Source organism: Glossina fuscipes, unplaced genomic scaffold (assembly GCF_014805625.2).
Source record: "Glossina fuscipes isolate IAEA_lab_2018 unplaced genomic scaffold, Yale_Gfus_2 115, whole genome shotgun sequence".
In the NCBI taxonomy this organism is placed as follows: Eukaryota; Metazoa; Arthropoda; class Insecta; order Diptera; family Glossinidae; genus Glossina; species Glossina fuscipes.
The window spans coordinates 206,233-229,377 of NW_023998458.1; the positions used below are offsets into that span (position 1 = coordinate 206,233).

A 23,145-nucleotide genomic window follows, 5' to 3' on the forward strand; every position below is an offset into this window, starting at 1 on the left:
GTATAATATTTGTTCACTTGTTAATATCTTCTTCTGTGTCTGTTAGTTGTTTTCATTTTATAGTTTTTTTGTCATTTGTTTTTTTTTTTTTTTTGCATATAAATGCATTTACATAACTATTTGTGTGTATATTATATTTTACAAGCTAGAGTACAAATTGTACATAGTTATTTTATATTATTTTAATTTTTTATGATGTATTATTCTTATTTATTTAAAATTGTTGCGGTTGTTGGTTGTTAGTATTACATTACACGTTCTCTGATTATCTAAAGTTTAATTAATAATTTCTCTCTTTTTTTTTATGCATCTCTGTAAAGGGTGTACACATATGATACGATTGCACATTTTAATTTATTCAACAAAAAAAATAATTTTTAATGTTTTATGAGTGATCGGACAAAAGCAGTCCTCCGGAACTCGTTGGTTGTGTGTGCTAATGATTTAGGAAACATTTTTCGAAATATGGGTTTATAGTGATTAAAAAATGCTGTCAATGTTGTGTCAAATTTAATCCTTGAGCTATTAATGTATTCATTGGGTTCTCTTAAAAGGATGATTGGCAAATCTTGCCGGTGGGGAGACTTGCTAAGTATATGAAAAATGACGACATTGCATCGAGGGTTGAATATTTTTGTTCTGGAATACTAGATTTTTTTTTTTTTTTAGGAATTATGAAACATATGATATTTTTTATTTTTTTTTTTCTTTAAAATATAAGCTCAACTTGGAATTCATATAATCGTTAAGGCTTTAATTCGAAAAATCTCTGTGATTGGCAGTGTGATGCATCCATTGCGTTTACGAAAACCATGTGTTTTTTATATAAAACATCGACCTTATATCATGATCTTATCATTTTTTATTGATACACCCAATGTTCACGTAAGAGTATGATTGCGTGCATTTGCTGCACACTATCAACCTTTAACAGACGGCACTGAAACGCCGTGTAAATGTGGTTTATATTTAAATATATGTGAGAGTAGTACGTGTTTGTTTATGTGATATTTAATTTTCTAATTACAAATGCATTTTATCTGCTTCTTATTTTTGTTTTTTATTTTTAAATATAATTTCTATATAAGTTTTATTTATTTAATTTTTCTTTTTTCAATAATTAATTTAAATGCACAACAGTACAGTTGATATTGTTTCTATTACAAATTCTATGCAAAAATTTTACAAATAATCATTTGCATATCAAATGCAATTACGGCAGATATGCATCAAAAACGAAAACGCAACACACACAAAAAAAATGGAAAAAAAAAAAACACGTAAACTAAAAAACAAGAGAGATAACACTAATTGCACTGTAACAATATGAGTAAATTCAATTAATGTATGTTTTATGGGTAATGGAGATTGACTTATTTTATGTATAACATATTTACAGGAGATACATTCAAGAATTTTATATTACATATTTTAAGTGAGTATACGAATTCTAATTAAGATTGCGGTCTTAGTACATTTGCATTGATGTCTCAAAGGCTTGTTAACCTCCTTGGTTGGTGATGTGCGGGACACCCAAATTTTGAACCAAGTTATTGATTTAAAACGATCGATTACTGTATTCCCTAACCCTTTTTTCGTTTTTGGGATCATATTTAAGATCTTTACTTTGGAAAAGAACAGTGAAAATTAGTGTTGAGATTAATGCTTAAAAAATGATGAATGTGCCGATAACCAAGTAAGCCGAAGATTTGACAACAATATTGTGGGTATCAAGAGTAGACGCGCGAAAGGCCAAAAATCGCGTTTGACAACTCAATGGCAGCGGATTGAACACGTACGAGTACCGGCCTTTAACAGACACAAATTATCTCCTACCAGGCAGATGGGACTGTATTTCAAAAATAATGAAAGTTTGGCGGTTACAGTTTGAAATTTTGTATAAAATAGTGTTGGAATATTGATTTAATTTCGTCAACTGTGAAGAGAGTAATTGAAAAATAGTGAGAGTCAACGCCAAGAAGCCCACAACCAACCGTACATTAAAGGAAAAGATTCCAGGCTACATCAACGAGATTCAGCCACATTTACGAAAAATGATTATGAAAAATTTCGATAGAAGATGTGCTATTCCACACATAATCGTGTCCTGCATACTCTATGACTCACTAAAAAGATTACAATTATTTAATTCAAATCTTGCATAAATTTTGGTACATCGTTTATATGACTGCCAGCAAATAGTAATTTTTCTATCATCAATAAGAACTATTTTTTTAAGAATTGATTTTAAAAATCTCTTTGGAAAATAGTGCTATGATTATTTATACATTTAGTGCTGGTTAGATCGTGACTTGTCACTGTTAAAATTGTTAAGATTGAAATAGGTAAGCAAAACTTCCACAAGTTCTTGTTTGATACCCAATAGGCATAGCACAATGCCATATGAAACTAAAGTCACTTTAAACTATTAATAAAGCCATACTCGCTTTAAAGTGGGTACCTTTCTTTTACGCCCTCTGCAAACATAGACTATCACTTCAAAATGACAAAAGCGATCAACGCTATTTTTAGCTTAAGGTTTAAAACTAATATCGTTTATAGGCTGAAAGTGGTTATGAAACAGACTAATGTATGTTGCAAATTGGTCTAATGGCCGCCAGCTAAAAGAGGTACTAATTGTTTTTTGCTTTTCGCGGAAGTACTTGTGAACGTAACATAGTCAATAAAAAAGCACTGATGCACTGAACACGCCCATTTCATGAAGATATGTTGTGATCATCGGCTAAAAGGGTGTAAACAAAATTGTAATTATTTCAAGTTGTGCAACCGCGAGCTTTTCAACGACAAGCATACAGATAGGTGATCAGCGTGGACTCAGAATCTTACGATTATCAAGAATAATGTCCCATGAATGTCTTTTGATGATGGGCGTAAGTATATTCTTAGCACAATTTTATATTGCCAGAAAACATAAAAATTGCCCCTGCCCCTGTATCAGTTGATATTATCACAAGATACTAGGCTTGTTAACGAGCCCATGATTAACGAAAAAAACCTGCTATGAATTCTTATCAATTTTTAGCTATGTTTAAAATCTGTGCAGGAGAAAAGATGAACGTTTTCTTCATTTGTTTGAGTTCATATTGCAATAGGCAAGAATCAGACCTATTCCTAAGCAAGCGAAAATAGTTATATAAGCAATTAATAGGAGCTTATTTAACAGTCTGGACGCTGCTATTCTTGGTGGGTAACAAAAAGAGGATTGCTCCTCGTTTTCAAAATCAGACTAGACTTACAGGTCAAAAATGATTTCTAAAATTTCATTTATGATCGTAGAAATATCTAGTTTAAGGTTAATTTAATGTCATAGGTCGATTAAATTTTTAAAAACTTAATGAATAAAAAAAAATTCCTATCATCTATCACTTCCTCAAGTTAACGTGCCTTTCATGTAATGGATTATATTTATAATAAAATGAAAAATATGTCCATTTCTCTTCATTTTTCTTGCTTTTGACCTACTTATGCTTATTTATTTATTGAACTACTTTTGTTTTATCATTTTTACGAGGTTTCTTCTTTTATACTTTCAATTGTTCTTTCTCTCCACTTACTACATCACTTACTCGTCCCCAGTGCCGGTCATCATTCGTCTGCACATTGAACATCGTCCTATACGTGTATAGTAAACTCTTGTCGTTCTTGTTCCTTCTTTTCATGATATCGCGCTAATAGCGAGCTGAGTTCCTCTCTGTCAACTTTACTCAACTGACCATCGGTATTTTCCATAACTCGTTGTACTTCCAAGTCCAAAGCCCGTTGTTCGTGATCACATTCGGCTTCACTGAACTCACGTGAATCCATAAAACCAGTGGGTGGACGAAAGCCCATATTGCCGTTCACCCCGGTCATCGCTGCAATGGTCGCAGCTATAGAGGCTGATGTTTCTGAATTGTTAATTTCACTGTTTAAACTAAAAAAATTATAAAATACAGGGAAAAATAATGGTATCTATAGAAAAATCCGCATAGTAAACTATATAAGTTAATAGTAACCTAAATCAGATATTAAACGAATTGTTGCCCAATTCTAAACAATTTCTTAGGCCAAAAAGGCAAAATACGAAAAATTTTTCCAACTTTGGACGCATAATCTATAGTTATAAGATATGACAAATACACAGTCAAGTCGCCTATAATGCGATTAATTCTTATCGCGTTTTATGAAAATCATGTTATGTGTAATGGTGTTCAAAATTAATTCAAATCTATGGAACCTGACTTATGAGAAACACACCATGTTATAAGACACTCGCAACTCAGAAATGTATACATTATATATATATATATCTGACTTATTCAAAGCTACATAAAAACTGCGTTCTTAACACGAAATGTTACTCAGGTCTACGGATACACTGTTTCTTAACTCAAACCAGCTTGCGATTGATGCGGTTAATAAATAAAATTTTATAATAGAAGTGGGAGATTAGACTGTTTTATCACTGATCGTCGTTGTCAAACATTTGTAGTCTACCCTTTTACGTTTTACTTGGCCGATAATCCTACTCAGTTTGCAAAAGCAAGTTCTACCCAGACTTCTTTATATAGAAACAAATTTTCTCAATTTTCAAGTTTATCACGCTTCGAATAAGTGTAGTCATAGGTAAACTATTCAAGCTGTTTGTTTTTGTACGAAAAACACGTGGCAAGGCGACCGTATTTTAGAAGAACTGTTGCTATCTTCGCTCCGCGTTATATGAAAATCGCATTATAAAAACACTACGTTATAGGAGACTTGACTGCACATATATATTATATGCATATATTATATATATAACAATATATATTCCATAATATTTCCCAAACATCCATTTTCCGTAAAATCAATGGCCAATGTTTGGTTGTTATTGTTATTACTGTTATGTAGTATAAAATTCAAGCTTTTCATTTTTTCTTAGTTTTTTTTTTCGTTTTTTTTTTTTGGAGTTTGGGGTTTAGGTACCTGAACTACCTGTTGTTACTTCCAGAACGTAAACGGCGCTCCAACGAATCTTTGACAATAATTTGCGATTGCTGTTGCTGGCCTTGATGTTTACGATTTCGTGGATGAACACGTTTGTCAGCTGATGATGACGAAGTAGAACTAGTCGTATTATCTTTGCCTCCGCTAGCCCCGCTGCCAGCGGTAAAACGTTGCGAATTGGCTCTCCTTTCTACCGGTGAGGATTGATCATTATTTGATTCAGTAGATGAATCTGGCCTAAACATATCTATTGAGAGAAGACACACACAACGAACTTACGCTACATGGTTTGTTAAACTGAAAGGCAAATAGAAAACGCACCTACTCCACTACGGCCGTCCGAGTTGCGTGATGATTTACAAGGAACTCTATAGGTAGGCATATTTGAAAATTCAGTACTAGGACTAATGCTAGTATCCGATTCAGACTCACAATGCCCACCACCGGCCCCCGCACTACTGGTCGTTCCAGTGGTGCCCCCAGCTGATTTGCTATTATTGCGGCCACCATCAGACCGACCAGATTTCTTTGTATGACCCGTTTGAGAACCAGCCACCAAAGTTAAAGATTTACTTAAAGTGGAATCATCTATTTGGGGGGAAAGAAATTCACCATTGTTTGTATCCCTTTTTAACGTTTTCTAAAATAGTTTTTACCGTCTGTATTATAGTAACGCTGTTTGTGCCAACTTGATTTCGATTTGATGTGACCGAAACCGGATGATGGCAATAAAGGATAAGCGGTGGCATTAAGATTTTCTCCTTCCGGGTGACCGAATGTCTTAAATTGCATTGTATAATCTAAAGGAGAGGCAGCCATGCCTCGTGTTGATGTCTTAGCGGGCGCCCCAGTGCGACCGCCATTAACACTAAATGTTGCATAAGGGGAAATCTCGTACATTTCTAAGTATGGGAAAGCATAACCAAACAGGAAATATAGAGTGATAGTAGAAAACCCATTACATTTTGTAAAGCTAGTAAGATTTAAAAAAGCACTACGTGCTCTAACAGTTTATCACGTACACAGTTTTCCTTTTTTCTTTTTTCACTTTTTTAACTTATTTTCCCGTTTACTTGTTTTTTTTTTTTTTGTAATTGAGAGAAAATTGAAAATTTTCAAGAGATAACATTGTATATCGAATATGAAGAAAATTAAAACTTAAAAATTAGTGAAAAAATAAAAGATTTATTTTATACAAGTCTCCTAAGTGCGCTCGTACCTGATTCATTGGCTTTGTCCACAGTTTTAACAGGCGAAGCACTGTACACTTGCTGATTACGGTGATTATCGTGGTCTTCTTTGTACTCGGTTGGCAGTGCTCGTGATTCGTAGCCCTCTGACATGGGACCACACAAAGTACGTCGATGTTTAATTGTTAGGCCACTGGAGAAACAGCAATGTATTATTGTCACCAGAAGTAAAAAGAATGAAATGAGCAAAAATAGAACAATTATTGTTTTTTTTTTTTCCTTTTTTTTATTTTCTTGTAATTAAAAATGTACCATATTCGTTTTATACAACCCATCTCGACCTAACAAAAATGCGGGTATTCTCTACATTCTCTTCTTTTACATTTCTTTTCGAATGTCAGCTAAAAATAACTACAACTACAGGCATATCCTTAATTACAGGTCAAGTAAAAGTTAATTTCACATTTTCTCTATTCGTTCTTTGTCAGTTTCCTTCACAATATTAATACAATTTTCTCATTTCTTCTTCTACGCCAAGAGAGAATATAACCACTATTCGTTTTCCTATGAAATTAATGTAACACGTAATGAAAGTAATTTGAAAACAGAAATATGTAATCGAAACACAAGTGAAAATACTATAGTCGAGCTAGGCCGAGTATCACTTAAATACTCTACCTATACCATCTTATCTAACAATATTCTTATTTTTGCCATAGAGCACAAAAATTACACCCTATTTTCATATGACCTTGCAACTATAAAAGTGTACATTAAAGTTTGCACCTTACCTTCCGTAAGAATCGGTAAGGATCCCAAGAGGTTCAAAGTTCTGCACAATCAATTTTTATTGCAAATTACTACTATGGATCGATTTTCATTATAAAATTTTAAAATTTGCACTTTTGTGCCCTAAAGAAGAATAATTTTCGTGAAAATCCTTACATAGTTTAGCCTCCAAAAATAGGAGTGCGTGGTCCAAATTTTGTAGAGTTCAATTTTATATCAAATTACTATTATGGGTCAATTTTTATCATAACACACTAAAACGTACACTTTTCTGCCTAAAAAACAAAAATTGTCATGAAAGTCTTTATATAGGATAGGATAAAAAAGATAGGCCGAGATGGTCTACATTTGGTAATTCGTTTTTATTATCTCAAAATACTATTATGATCTAATTTTCATAATCAAGCACTGAAAGTTAGATCATTTTGTTATATGAACTCCAGTTTTTATTATATGGAAAAGGGCTTACAAAAATAGCTGAAGCTGGTCCAACGTTTTCGCACCAATTTTGAATGCCAAAATATTATTATTTAGCCACTTCTGTCGAGAAATTTCGAAAACTTTAATTTTTCCCATATGAAGACTCTTTAAAATATCGTGTTGTATGGAGAGTCATTGAAAGTGAAAAAGTAGACCAATCCAAATTACATCAGTATGCCAAAGTATATGAAAATATCTCAAAAAATGCGACCTATAGCTTGAACACAAATTTACATGAACAGATATCAGACGAACAAATGAACAGACGGACAGACAGGTAGGTCTATCGTAAACCCTTGTGCTTGTTACACTCATTCGCACAAGCCTAATATATCTTGTGCCGCAAGTGGTATAAAAACTGTTGCAGTAATATCTAAAATAACGATTCGTGTCAGGTTCCATCTACACATGACGAGCATGTTATCAGACGACGTGCTAGTGTTGCAAGAAGACTTAATCACGTTTTAACATCTACATATATAACGGACGACATAATTATATAACCTTCTTGGTTTTATAAAGATGTAAAATTATCATAATTAATATTAATTAAAAAAAATGTTATATGCACTTATGGACATTGTGCACTTAGGCCGCTTTCCGAATCAACAACTCATATGTAACTTGTTGTCTTCAACAATGTTTCTTAACTGCTTCGTCCATTAGTTCTACGTTACAGCCCACTAACTATGTGTAATTTATTATCCCTTCTATCCTATGATCCTTGTTAATCATTAATAAGTGATTCCCTTCTATACTATCAGCTAATGTATACGCGTACATCCGTTAGCTCTCCTTTTGTACACAGACGAATTCGTGCTCATTTCTTAGCCCTTCGTCGATACGTAAAGGTGCAGTAATTTATAGTTATGGATATCGATTAGAGGCAAAGAGGGGGTTTTTTACCCATTACTATTCACATATTATTCACTTCGACTACACTTTGTTCGTTGAGTATGTTCCTCTAACTGCACTTCTGTGCGTAACCTAATTATAATCTGCACCCCGTTTTACACACATGTATATTAAGTTTGTAGGACTATATGCAAACCTCCAGTAGGAAAATTACATTCCGAATCACTTTCTGGATAGACTTAGCTCGTGTGTCCGTTCGCCCATTTTGTTTTTTTGTCTTCTGCCTACACGCCACATGTTTTGAAATAGTGTCTTAAAGTTTGATACGTTTTAGCCCAACGACAAACATCATTAAAAATGATTAGAATCGGAACACGTTTTCGACCACTTATTTTGAAAAGTCTTTATATGAATAAAAGTAGGATTTTGCAGAGTAATTTAATGCTGACCCATGGTTAACTTTAAAGTGCTTTTATTTATTTTTAAGTATGTTTGTAGCAATTATGAAAAAGCAAAACATTTATTGCATCTACACATCACTCCGAGAATCTAAAATTATGCAATTACTAACTACTCTCTATCTACCTTCTACTCTTCTGAACTGCTACAAAACACTTGACGTGTATCGTCTAAAGCTCTCTTCATGTTTTTAATTTTCATATACAGCGTCTTGAAATTAGGACAATTTGTACACAAACCCACAGTGTTTAAAAGACTGTAGCAACTTGAAAGAAAACAATATAAATTTTTAAATAGTCGGCGCCTTTCAGTTGGAATCTGTACAGACTTTCGTAAAATATTGAAATTAAAAGTAGCAGTAGTAGAAGCCTGTTCAAAATGACTATCAACAAAACCTTCCTTGTTTCCTTATTTTCCATTATTTGATTATTTTTAATTAACGTCACGATCTGCTGAGCTCATTTCTATTTCGAAAGATGAGGACTGCAAAGACAGATATGCTAACATAGTTTTTGTTACCTATTTTGTAAAAGCATTTGTGTAATAGAAATTTTTCAGCTTTTTTTTCAAGTCAACCACTTCCTTTTGAAAACGGAGCTTACAATCGCAAACCTTATCCGCGAAAATGAAGTTAGTTTGGAGTATCTCATATTCGTTAGCATCGGATGAAAAAAATTACGTTTAAAGTGTGCAACGAATTGATCTTAAAGCCTTCTAGGGAAGATCGAAAACCGCTTCACAAAACCCGATTTAAATAGAATGTATATACTTTTCCCTAAATGGATTCACTATTATATCGGGAGTACTTTAGCACGTTCTACAAAGACACTAGGCATTCGTTTGACTTTGCTTTCGAATATTTTATGTAAATTATAATTCCAGAAGCAATACATGTTACAATAACCAGAACTTTGGGGGCTGGGCAAAATGATGGGTTATTCCTGTTTTCGGTTCAAAAAGTCCGAAAAAAAACGTACACAAAACACAATTGGAAGCCGCGTTACCATATTATTTTATAAGTATATGTAAACAAAAACAAATGTTTTAGAAAAAGAAGGGAGAAAAACCAATAATGAGTGTAAAATTTTTTTTTAAAATACAAAAAGCAATTAGACAAAAAATTAGTATAACAGAAAATTAAATTTTTGATTAAATGTTCAAGTAAAGAATGAAGAAAATGAATTTCAAAAAAGAAATGCATAGAGGTGGACTTAACTGACGCAGTTAAATAAAGCCAAAGACTTGCACAAATATTTTGATTTGGAAACCATAGTTTACCTTAAAAGTAAATTGCATTTGATGTTTTTTTGCCTTATGAGATAATACTGAGCCAAGCCAAACCAAAGCATATCAAAACTTCAAATCGGATAATATAAGGAAAACTTGCATTATTACAAAATAAAAATCAAATAGATAAATAGCGCTACTGCGTTCAAAAAGTTTAATTTTTCCTTTTTTTAAATTTATTCCGGCCTCTTTTTGCGAACAACTTGACGAGAACGTGTTCATTGTCCTGGTTAACAGCTTGGCCCGGCGGAAGGTATTCTAAGTGCGCAACGTCGCGGAAATCGAAGAAAACTTTTAAAACCATCTTGATGTTTGAGCGACTTTGGCGAAATTTTTTCGTTCTTGGCTCACCCTGTTGAACGACATTCGTTCGATTGATCCTTTGTTTACGGATCGTATGCTTAGATCCCAGTCTCATCTGTCGTAATAACGCGATAACTGATTGATAGTCAGAAATCATCTCCTCACTTGTGACTTGTCAGGACGCTTGCTACCAATTTAGAAAAAAACTATTTTTTTTGATATTCGTTATGGGCGCGCATTTAAACTTTTCGTGCATAGCTTTATATGTACAATGTAAAAAGTCGGTAAAGTTAAACCCGCAACCGGGAAATACGGCCAAGGCATCAGTGTATCACCCCCGGTTTTTGGTATTTTGTGGTTCAACAATTTTAACCTTCGATAGCGATCGCACGTGCGAACAACGCTTTCAAATTATTTAAACTTATTATAAAAATCAGTACTCTTCAAAATTAGCATTTCTTGGGGCTACTGACTTCTTTCGAGCTCACAGATCGGCCAAATGAACCAAGTATTGGGAAGTTAGTGACAAAATTTGAAAAAACAAATCTTGAACCAGTCAAGAGGAGTATTAGAGTATTTGTCCACTGTCCCGTGTGGGGACTGGACTGATTAGTCTTTACATTTTTGAAAATACATCTGTGCAAGCTCTTGCAATTATGTTTACTTTTAATAGGATGGAAGTACAGCGCGTGTAACCGCTGTGAAAATCGAATGATTGAAGCTGAAATTTTCGGATTAATTAATTTGACGAAATCTTGACATTAAATGGCCGCCAAGGTATTGGACTGAGTTTGCAGTTTTTGGAAAAGTACAGCTTATATCAAGATCATGCAGGAACAATACAACATTTTGGAAATAAGGCGTGGAATGGAATTTATGCATTAAATAAGAGATGATGTGACAAAAAGCTATCAAGTACTTTGATATTCGTGACGCTCATAGCTTGTAGACGCAATCGTGCGATATCACATTTCATATACAATTGCAATGGATCGCACTTTTATTTTCAATAGAGAAGAAAAACATTCGTTGGAAATCCATTTCGGAAAATCCGTTACCCAGAAACGTCAATACGAATTCTTATAATTATTTGATGTTTCGGAAGCTTTCCGAATCAATCTAAATGTAATTATTTTCCGTTCTTACTCTTATGTTTGTCATATTTGTCATCTGTCAATCCCGCTAGAATTTGTCCATCATACAATCGTTAAAAGCTATATATCGGTGAACTTAATTTATCGAAAACTAGATTGATAAACTTAAGCTCATAGTATATACAACAAAAAGTTTTTTCCTTCTTTTTTAACAAAAACTTTTTTTAAATTTCACAATTTCACTAAAAAGTCAACTACTTACACAGTAATCATGGCCACTGTTATTATGACAATAACAATTAATGTTGAAAACCAATCACCATTTGTTGGATTGGTTGCATTTATCAAGTTATTCATTAAATCGGTTTCGGATGGGAAAACCGATGGCGGTGGTATAGTAACGCCGTCAATATTCGTTGTGGCAAAATGATAGTGTTCTGTGGTTTTCCCCGCATCGTTTGTGGCCGAAATGCGCAATTGATACCACTTGGCTGGCAGGAAATCGCAAAATATTAAATTTTCACGATTCTCTTCAGCATTCGATATGTCTGACGTGACCACCGTCCAACGTATGTCACCTGATTAAGTGGAAGAAACGAAGCAAGAAAGAGGCAAGCAAACATACAAAAAGAGAATGGAGACGATATGAGATAAACGAATATATATATAAATGATATATAATTGAGATGGAAAACCTCCGCGTGGCGGGCGTGTAAACGACGGAAATGGTAACGTACACGCTTGAGGTGATGTATAATGTGCATGTATATGTGGGTTTGTGTAAGTGCAGTCAAATAACAGTCACCACTTTACAAGTATGTACTACATATGCAAAATGAATGAACGAAAAATAAAACAAAAAAAAATTCGTTCTTTTTCAAATTAACAATTAATTAAGAGCAATTTTTTTTTTTTTTTTTTAGCGACAGAAAATCTTTTGAGAAATTTATAGCACATTTCCTTTTTCAAATTGGAGCTACCCAAGGGATTTCATTATAAGTGTTGTGTGTGATTTTCTATTAAAACACCTTTGGTTTATTATATAGTCTGATCGACGATTCTAACGACTATTGAAACGATTTGTGCCATAAATTTCATAAAATATTAATCGACTGTGACGACTGACGCTTAAGCTAAAAAATTCAATTAATTTAGTTGCTCTTATTCTTGTTGTTGTTGTTGTTGTTGCGGTTATTGTGGTTATTGCTTTTTCCTATTGTTTTTGTTGTTGCTGCTGTTGCTATTACTGGTTTATTATGTTTATTTAAGGAAAATCACTGCACATTTTTGTAATACATTGAATATATCTATTAATTTTACTAAGCGTTCATATGTGACATTAATGACAGCTTACATTATGTGCGTAAACGCACGTACACACTATTCAGAGACCAATTTCGCAAAAAAATAAATAGATTAAAATCTATTCAGACATTATATAGAAAAGCGTACACACGCGTACGTTTCCTCAAAATCCGCAGAAACCGCAATATGTGAGCATGTGTTTTTAAATACAAAATTTAATTACAAACGCTTGTACGCATTCTATAACATAATGTGTTTAAGTGTTAATAGCCGGGCGCATACACATGTGTATTTGTTAGTCTTGATTGTCATATATAAGCCAAAAACCGCATCAAAATGCTCAACTAATTGAATGCTGCATCCATTCCATTTTTGTACATAGATAGATAGATGGCGATGGAGACACTCACTAACTGTTACATGCAAATCATAATGGGTGTTCCATAATGAACGGCTAAAATCGATATCATTATAAATAAAATGGTTGTGACGCAGCAAGATTAAATAACATCAAAAGCCCGTAATTGTGTCAATAGCTTGTAGCATGACCGTATGAAGAGATAGCCATTAAAAAATCAAGAGCATCTAGCAGAGGGAAGTTTTCTTTTTTTTATAAACTGACTATACAGAGCTAGAAGCATCTGGACTAGCTAGGTGAAAGCTGAGTCAGATAATATAACAAAATGTTATCATATTTTCTACCCGTTCTTTGAAAGTCTATGGTAGCAAAGGTCTCACCAGAAAGGCGACTAAAGCTGCTCGGATACGCTGTGCTTTATTGGTTGGTTTGATCTTTTGGAAAAGTTCCTTTCATGGTTTTATGGTTGTGACAAAATTCGCGGTAGCAGTAGAGCGCGGTGCTCAACTCATAGAAAAGCAGAGGCTTTGCTTTTAATAAATGCGGTATGAACTCCAAGCTCTAACTCAACCGTAGCTCAAGGGTGTGCTGCACGTATGGTAGGCGACGAGAGATCGCCATGTAAATTATGTCTTATATATAGGGTCGGCATTCCCGTGAAAAGCAGGAAATATAGACAACTTAGATACGTTTAAGAGCCGGGCTATCAAGATTATCAAATCTGTTTAACTTAGAACGACTGAGGGTTCTTCTCAAAGGTACGCTGCAATTTACTGTAACACATTTAGTTTGTGTTTGTTTTCGTGGTATCAAAATTTTTAACGAAAATTTCGGCCTCATTATAAATACTATTGCACGTACTATATAACATGTGTGTTGTCGCCTTCTAGGACTGACTAACGCTAATGAAAACAGAATTGCATTTGGGACACCCTACAAATGTATGCGTTCATATGTTAATTATCATATATAATATGTGTTGTATATACATACATATATCATATGCTTATGGAAGTTATAAACTTACCCAAGGGACGATGTTCAATGGAAAAATGATGAATTGGGCAACCGCCGTTATGCCATGCTGACAATTTTAAATTAACACATGATGCATTTGTAACTATTAGTTCATTGCCGTTAGGTGCCTGAGAGGCTGCAAAACGTACCAGGAAAAGAGCAAAAACAAAGAACTTTTTAATTTAATATTTATAAAGAACATGTTATATTTTCCGTCTTTTTTTTTTTTTTTGTTTTTTTTGTTTTTGGTTTCTGTATTTTTTTATTATTATTATAAAAACTTATTGTCATCATCACTTACTTACCTTTACCTTTTGTCCAAACATTAATTTCCTCGCTCGCTACCCCATCACCTACCAAATTATGAGCTGACATTTTAATTATATATTGATTGCCACATTTCAGTTGCGTGATTGTGTAGGCATTATTTTCTGGCATCAATTCCGCTTGGGACCATGTTTCCCCTGCTATCCGATAAAAGATGCTATATCCCTGTAACGGCGCGCCGCCATCGTCTGGCGGATCCCAACTGACACGTATACTATCTGCCGAAGCATATTGTACAATAATTTGCGGTGCAGCGGGCTGTTTCATAGCAATCACTTGATATTGTATTTCATCATTGCCGAAGAGATTGTTGGCTGTGCATGTATAATTTCCGGACAGGCTGCCTTCTACACCTAAAAAACGTTATAAAACAATGTATTTGCAATAAGAAACAAATACAAACTCATGGAAATGGAAAATGTCTACAACAACAACATTTGAATCGAAAAAATCAATAGCAATAATTACAATGTCATCACATCACAATAACAGAAAAGTAATTAAAAACATGAACGGTAACAATTTTCTAAAGAAACAGGATAAACAAAATCAAAAATTGAAATAAAAAAAAAAAAAGAAGTAAGATTAGTACTTATAGCTGCATTCGTTTAAAGGCCTTTATGTTATTAAAAGTAATAAATAAATAAATAAATAAATAAATAATAGTTTTATGAGAGATTTTTGTTGACTATAAGTTTTACTTCGAGCGAAGTCAAGCTGGAGCGTCCATTTAACGTTTTAGAGCAATCACGTATGCATGTACGAATGTGTTTATACCAAATCCCAAATTAATATAATTTGGTGATTCAAAATGTGATTAAATTTTCTTCCCCTTAGAATTTTCCAGTGTTTTGCTTATTGCGGCTAGCAAATTTATAAGTAGATCGTGACTGTGTGCCAATGAGGTTAATGGCTGAATTCGTTATCACAGCCGTAAAACATCGTAACGTGAAAGATGGACGGACGTTTATCGATCGTATATGTTCCCAACAAATGGTCAAAACCATCTTTATATCCTACACCACTTGCGGTACAAAGGCATACTAAGTTTGTGTGGGTGTATTCAAAGCACAGCAGAAGGACTTGCGATACGTCCACCTTTTATTATACCCATCGATTTAGAAAATAATTTTAAACTTGTTTGTTCGCCGGTTTGTCTTGTGTTCCTGTATTTAGCCTACAAGTCACAACTTTTCAGTTATTCTAATGAAATCTTGTACATTAATATGTTTTGGACCAAGAGCGAACGCTATTGAAAATAGTTCGATTCGGACCACTTCTTCGACCAATTCTCATAGAACGCCTTATTTTGAAGAGGAGTCATGTGGATAACTGTAGGGTGAAGTAGAGCTTTTAATGATAAGCCGTTCGCCGCTTTAATGTTTCTCAGATAATGTCAACACGTTCTTTGCCAAACTGAAAACGACTTCCATCCACCTCCATGCCGCGTGTACCAGTTTTGGTACTCGCTACGCAAATATGAATAAGTAGTTCCCCTGCGTTTAAGAGAAAAAATACATATTTTTCGCAAAAACAAGTATTCAAACTGCGAAGCAGAAAAGCTAACTAATGACCGGGATATTCACTGGCAACCAACCACTACGCCTCGTGTACTGTTACTGGTATGCGGCTCAAAGATTGGAATTAACATTTTAACTTAGTGTAAAGCAATGTTACTAACAATTAGGTTGCAAATTCTAACATTTGAAAAATTTAACTTGGCATTTTAACGTGCACTGGAAACGGTACACATGACAAAGAAAGTGCTAAGAAATAAACTTCCAAAAAAATTGTATTATATTCGGAATATTACAAGACGCAATATGCAAATTTATACAAAGTTATACATGCAAGGTCTGATCTTGGTTTACTTACGATGAATTTTCAAATTTCCATCTGTTGTCACTTCATAAAATGGACTAAATGTTACCGGTCGATCTCTTGTTAACCATCTGGCTCTTGGTGTCGGATTACCCACCGCCAAGCACTCCAATACAAGGCTGGTGCCAACAGCCTTTCTTACCACTTGGCTAAAAGAAGCAATGCGCGCGGGTGCTAAACAAAATGAGAAAACGTAACAACACTTAGTAGGAAAGTCAACTATTCAAAATAAAAAAGGGGGAGCAAATTCAAATACTATAAATGAAGAAGGGGTAGATAAACTTCCGCTTCTATAAAATCCAGCGTCTTTCATAACGAAATGTTGAGGTCGATCTTTCATTCGAAAATGGATAATTTACTCTCTAGTTTCGTCATATTGAACCGTTCCTATCCACCGCCTTTGGGAAAAAGTAGTTTCGATCAGAATTTTTTCTCGCGTTATTTTTTGAAAGCGAAGCGTACTCGACTTCTCTAAGGATACTACAACACTATCGTGGCAAAACTAGATTTACTTCAACCGTCAATTTGGCGGGTTTGTGTCGATATATGTCAATTGCACGTCCACTTTACTGTTTCTATAATTGTGGACTTGCCAAAAAACCGATTGCGACCGTTTTTCAACCGTATATGTGGATGTTTAGGTACCAATTTAAAAATTAGTTCTACTAACGATTTTTCACCCAACTTTACCGCTATCTGCTATAGTAGAATGAACTTGATTTGTCAATAATACTGTTATACATATTTTGTCGGAAAAATTACTTGAAAATATTTTATAGTAAAATACTTTTTATAATAAAAATTAATAAAATAATTTTAATAGTTTACTGCGTTTATTCAATTTATATTCGCAATATATCCAAAAGTCTACATAATCTTATAGATTGGGATAAACAAGGTCTGTAATTCGGTTTGAAATCATATGACTCCTATAAGTAAAAATAAAAAATCCTACTTAGGTTTTGACATTTTGTGGTTACCAAATTATATTCCTAATCATAATGCTTAGTTTAAAAATAAAGGAAGTTAAAAAATCTTTCTTAAATGGAGAAAGAAACCAACTGTAAAATTTTCGGAAAATCAATTTTTGTTATGGACTGGAAAAGCTTATTAAATAATTAAGGGCCATATAAAAAATGATTGTAGGCGTGGCAAAATGTTAAGAACTTTAAAAATTTGATTTTTCAAATATAGTCATATGGCGGCATGCAACTACTTGAAATTTAAGAAACATTTCTTTCGAAACACGATTATTTAAGACGGTTCGGTAACTTTTATCCTGTTTATTATAATTTTTCAGAATATCTTCAAAGTAACATTATCCAGACAATTACGATGAACATTTTCGAAAAAACTTCAAATTGGTTTTATTAATCAAAAAAACGCGGACTCTTCTCTGGTCGAAGATTGAACTTTTTCCTTCAAATATTCACGAATAGTGTGAAAATCAATACTTCTAAAATATCTTTTACGCTGCCCTAGATGTAGACATATAGACAAATTTTTTTAGGGCTCAAATTTTGCGTCTTTTACGCTCTTCATAGTCTTCAAACAACCGCGACCTGCGAGATTGTGTCCGATGTTGCCATTGATTTTTTTGATATTGGTATTTTTCATAAATATTTTTCTTAATAATAATAATTATAAAATTGTTATTATTATTTTATTATTAATAATTTAAAGACTAAAAAAAAATTTTTAAGTGGCAACTAAAAAACAGATGACAGTTTCATTGCTGAAATATATATAAAGAATAATGGGAGTTTGGACATATCTCTTCGAAAATGAGGCTGGTCAACCAATCACTGTTACTGAGGCTCAAGATTGCGCAATGATAGCTTAGTTCTTTCTGCCTAAATTGGATGAAGGGCATGCGATTTCAACAAGCCGGTGCCGCATGCCATATACCCCGTGAAACAATTCAATAGCTGAATAAGACAACTGTATGAGGTACCTAATCGGGTACTCTCGCGTTTCGGGGCTAAGAATTCCGAGAAGAGAAACGGTGGAGGCGATTTGCGCAATATGATATTCCACACAAAATGTACACATATGTACTTTGCGATTCAATAAAAAAGTTACAGTTAAAAAAATCCTCTATTTTCTATTTATCTCGCGTAAATTTTGGGACAGCGTACATAAATTGATCTGTAACACGTGCTTAGAAGATAACCTTGCAAAGCAAGAGCTAAAGACATACACCGAATTAATTACTATGTAAAATTTTAAAGTAATTGTGGCTTTCAATTTCAATTTGAAAAACTTTCAAACCAGGTTTGTTTCCTGGTCAAAGTTTTGGTATCGTAATCGTGACTTGAACGGACGATGAATTAGCGAGGCAAACTATATAACTAAATTGAATCTGTTATTCGATCTGGTTACGCTGGTCAAAATTGCATATATTTTATGGAGCATCCGAAACTTTGTCCATTCAAAATACAAAAATTTGACTCCACTCGTCCTCTCGCTACTGCTGCTAGTGTAAAAATTAAAGTTTTGAAGAAAATGTAACCTTTTACTAACTGATTCCGCCAAAGCATTCCACAAACTGAAAAACTATTCAGAATAAACTATGTACACATACACACACATGCATGTGAAAAACAAGAGTTTTTGCAGTAATTGCAGTAATTAATTAAATCTGTATAAATTACAGCATGATATAAATAATTATAGTGAGAAGAACATAATCCACCGCAGTCAGATAAATGTAACAGAGAGTTTTTTATATCAAATAAACTGTGTCGCCAAAAACAACTAATGAATTCGATATCGTCTCCCATACGTGGTGTTATACGGAAGAGTAAGAATAAATGTCTTACCGGAAGGAAAAACTTGCATTCATTACAAAAAACATTTATCATCTTTTAGCTGACACGCCCTCCAATTTATTTCTGTGAGAGAGAGAGGGAGATGAAAAAAGGTAAACCGAACATTGTCAATATTTCATGTATATCTCGGAGAAGTCCGTCGATAATAAAATTGGATAGACATAACACTAAGATCTATCGAATTTTTTGGTGTAAGAAAGAAGTCGCCCAATTTTCGGTTCTTCTTATACTACCGAGGTTGGACACGTGACGCCTTATCCCGCCAATAATTTCATTGCAGAAATCATGCCGATAAATGAACAATTGAAAGTGAAATCAAAAAACTAGAACCGTTGAATATAGTTTATAATCCTATTATTTCGATAGGATAGAGTAACTGAAGCATGGACAATATTTGAATGGCATACGAGGTTTCATTAATTATGCCTTTTCTGCACGAGACTTTTGGTATATTTTGCGGGAAAGCTTGGACTTGAAAGCATATAACGGCGCTCAAACACATTCCGAACGTGATCCTATCATTTCTTTTCAAGCGAAGAAAGAATTACCTGAATTATGGCATAAAATGTATCTCCCAAGTCATATTGAGACACCCTTTATGTAAGAATGTAAACAAATGCAAACAATTCATTCACACGTAAATATGTATGTATGCACTAGCATGTATGTTGAATTTCAGACATTAAATAAAATTGCATTGTTCAAATGTTTTTCAATTGAATTAAATTGAATTGTTCGTCGTATCGTTCACTTACCGCGTGTATTTGTGGCTTGAGCAACCACAGAAGTTGGTTCACCTTCGCCCACCGATGTTGAGGCTGATACCCAAAACTCATACATTTGATTTTCGGCCAAGCCTCGCGCTTCATAGGTGACCGGATAACCGTTCTCATCAACTCGCACCATATAAGCTAAATGAATAAAGAAAAAAAAAAGCAACAAAAAAAAAAAAACAAAATAAGCAACGTGAAAAAAAAGATTATAATAGAAAAAAGTCCACAATTGTCTCCACACAGCCACACACAGCATGCAGGTTAGCTAACAATTAAACACTAATTAAGCTTATTAAAGAAGAAGAAAAAAAAAATGAAAAAATTCTTATGTGTCATTTCGTCCAACGGTATTAAATTGAAATTTGAAATAATAGTCGAATAGAAAACTTTATCCTTAGCAAAGCCAAAACCCGTTGAACGTTTAAGCAAAAACTTCAGCAATAAAACTAAGCTAAAGAAAAAAAAAATATCGCAAGAAAAAACTTTTCAAATTTAGATACTGATGCACCTTTCACGACTTTACGATAAAAGCAGACAAACGGAATGCGAAACAAAAAGAAAAAAAACGGAAACTTTTTCAACTTGACTTCTTCCTTTTCTTTTTTTATTTTTTTTTGGGTGGGGGGAAGGGGGGGGGCACATATTTTTTAATTTATTTTTTTTTTTTTTCTTTCTTTTTTTTTTTTTTTTTTTTTCATTGTTCACTTCTGCCTGCCCATACCCACACACTTACATTTGGCCGGCCCTTTCCGTCCCGCTTCACGAGAATACACGGTATAGTGAGTTATGATGCCATTACGATTTCTTGGTGGTAGCCATGATATTAGAATAGAGTCTGCTGTTAGAGCAGCTGCTTTAATTGAGGCTGGCGCATCCGGTACATCATCTTCGGTTTGGCAATATAACGCTTGACTGGCTACACCATCGCCAGTGGCCGTGTATGCCAACACGCGCAACGAGTAGTTGGTAGCCTTATGCAATGTGTGCAAATAAGTTTCCAAATTTGAAGTGCGCTTCACTTCCATTTTAGCTGGAAAATCAACTGTAAACGTTAAAGGAAAACGGGCAAAAGAATGTAAGAGTTAATATATATGTATATATATATGTATGTTTGTATAAAAAAAAAAAAAAAATTTAGTTGCAATTCTTTATACGTGAATCTAATATAATATCACTACGTCATTACACATACGCTTTGTTATCTGATTACTTGGTGTGCTTAGCGGCATATTAAATGAGAATCTATAATCATTCTCAACTGCAGGCATATATGTGTAAAATATACGTATTAGTGTAGCAATTTTAACGTTCAATTTAAAAGACCCAGAAGAAAGGCACTGCATTTTTAAATTGTTTTGACCAATCTAAGAGTCCTCAAGAGGTAAATAAGTGCGAGTGGGGATTTGACTCCGATTTGAACATAAAAGGACGATGCGACCATTAAGAAAAGTTTATCTATCATTTTGCAATTCATGTGCTACGTGGCTTGGCTTCTCAACTCGATTGAACTAGGAAAATAAGAAATGCTTACTAGGAAAAGTTTGCGAATGCCGACTATTTTGCAATTTCCTATTGTAAAATATATAGAAAACCTATAGTTCGTTCATCTGCCGCCGTTTATATAAGAAGCTGATGTTAAAATTGTACTATTCTGCGAAATCTTGAAGTGGATAAGAGATCTCCTATAAAGTAATTTTTAATCGGAACGAAGTTCGAAATCGATTCAGCTAAAAGAATATTCGAGGAAGTAACTTGTCGTTTCTTCCTTAGCACCTCCGCAATAGATCGATTTACTTCCATCCCTACACGATTTTCATACTAGCCATGACACAAGAAAAATAGACTCGATTCCTTTTTGCACGATTTGTAATTTCGATACTATTTAATTTTCGATCTTCAGAAAAACGTTTACGAAGCATGTCACGTTCCAAGATTATTTGAAGACTTTTATTTATGTGAGAAGATCTTTAAACACTTACAACCCCTTTTTATACCCGTCCCCCCATCAAGGATGAGCGCTATATTCATTTTGTCGAAACGTTTGCAACGTCCCCTCTAGGTATACATAGTCTTGTACAAAATTTGGCAGAAACATTGAAAGTTCTTGCACGCAGTTTGTTATTGAAAATGGGCCAAATCAATCGAAGGACATGCCCACAGCATATCGTAAACTGAGAACACCTCTGCTTTTCTAAGCGAATGGAAAATTGGTTTTTTGCTCATTATTCATAAACTATAGCAAATAAATGTGTAAAAACTTGAACGCGTTTTCTATGGGCGATGCTGTAGCATTTGTGGAAAAACACGGAAAAAGTTGACCATGCCTACTCAATATTATAGTGTATCAAAATTTAATTACTTTTTCTCGCATAAACAAATTTCAAAAACCTGATAAAGTATCCAAACGCTTGGCCTTTTGGCCTAAAAATTCACAAAAGAATTTGGAATTTTCAAAAAACCGCCTATAACGCCTACATGCCTTTACGGCAAAAATTTTTATTTTAAAAATAGAAGAAATCAACTGCGCTCAATTCATGTTATGCATGAAAATTTTTTCTTTTTCTGAGGTAAATGGTGGCGGACGTACAAGATTTGGTTGCGACTGCATTTGATTTTCTTACTTATTACTGTGTGGTCTAGTGTTCTAGCTGACGATGACATATACCTAATTTTCACCAAAGGGATCATTTTGGTGCCCTATTTTATCGACTTGCCACAGTTGTGAGAAAAAAAAGGGGAACTGAAATTTGGCAAAGACATTTCTTGATCTCTTAAGAATATGAGGTTAAAAATTTGACGCGATATGCTTTCAGGAAGAAATAGAAACAATCTCGGGAAAAGGAGGAAATTTTTTCCATATCTTTGTCTACAACTTTCGATCCCATAAAGATAATTCTCAAAATCTGCGGCCCAAACATTCAGCAGCCGATCTGCTTATTAATGCAGCGATAATTTGCGATAAAATTTTAATTCGAATTTATTTCCCATTTACTTTAAGACGTATTAGTAATGTTTTTATTCGATTCTAACTAAATTAGAAATAAATTGAAATTGGGTGTTCGGGGCCGTTTTTGAATTAAGGATGCTGATGGATTTGATAAGCATTCACTTAGGAGATTTTCCGGGATCGAAAGTTCTAGATGACGATGTAATAAAATTACCGTTTCTTTTTTCAAAATTGTTATAGTTTCTTAGTTATGGTGGGTGTGC

General features: G+C 33.9%; 1 protein-coding gene across 7 annotated transcripts in view; it reads right to left on the reverse strand.

The window, feature by feature from the left end:
- Positions 1-2,928: 2,928 nt before the first annotated feature.
- Positions 2,929-23,145, reverse strand: part of LOC119640089 (Down syndrome cell adhesion molecule-like protein Dscam2) — a 106,890-nt gene continuing 86,673 nt past the window's right edge. Inside the window, exons 23-33 of one of the 7 annotated variants that reach the window (XM_038037881.1) lie at positions 20,669-20,965; positions 19,918-20,073; positions 16,326-16,505; positions 14,429-14,803; positions 14,134-14,259; positions 11,706-12,021; positions 6,206-6,369; positions 5,643-5,888; positions 5,308-5,574; positions 4,975-5,233; positions 2,929-3,934 (exon numbers count right to left, since the gene is read on the reverse strand). In XM_038037881.1, the coding sequence (XP_037893809.1) occupies positions 3,634-3,934; positions 4,975-5,233; positions 5,308-5,574; positions 5,643-5,888; positions 6,206-6,369; positions 11,706-12,021; positions 14,134-14,259; positions 14,429-14,803; positions 16,326-16,505; positions 19,918-20,073; positions 20,669-20,965 (2,687 nt within the window). In that variant the 3' untranslated portion in view covers positions 2,929-3,633. Of the gene's footprint in view, positions 3,935-4,965; positions 5,234-5,307; positions 5,575-5,642; positions 5,889-6,205; positions 6,370-11,705; positions 12,022-14,133; positions 14,260-14,428; positions 14,804-16,325; positions 16,506-19,917; positions 20,074-20,668; positions 20,978-23,145 lie in introns of those variants that run through there. The other 6 variants (XM_038037879.1, XM_038037880.1, XM_038037882.1 and 3 more) reach the window with 6 other exon arrangements.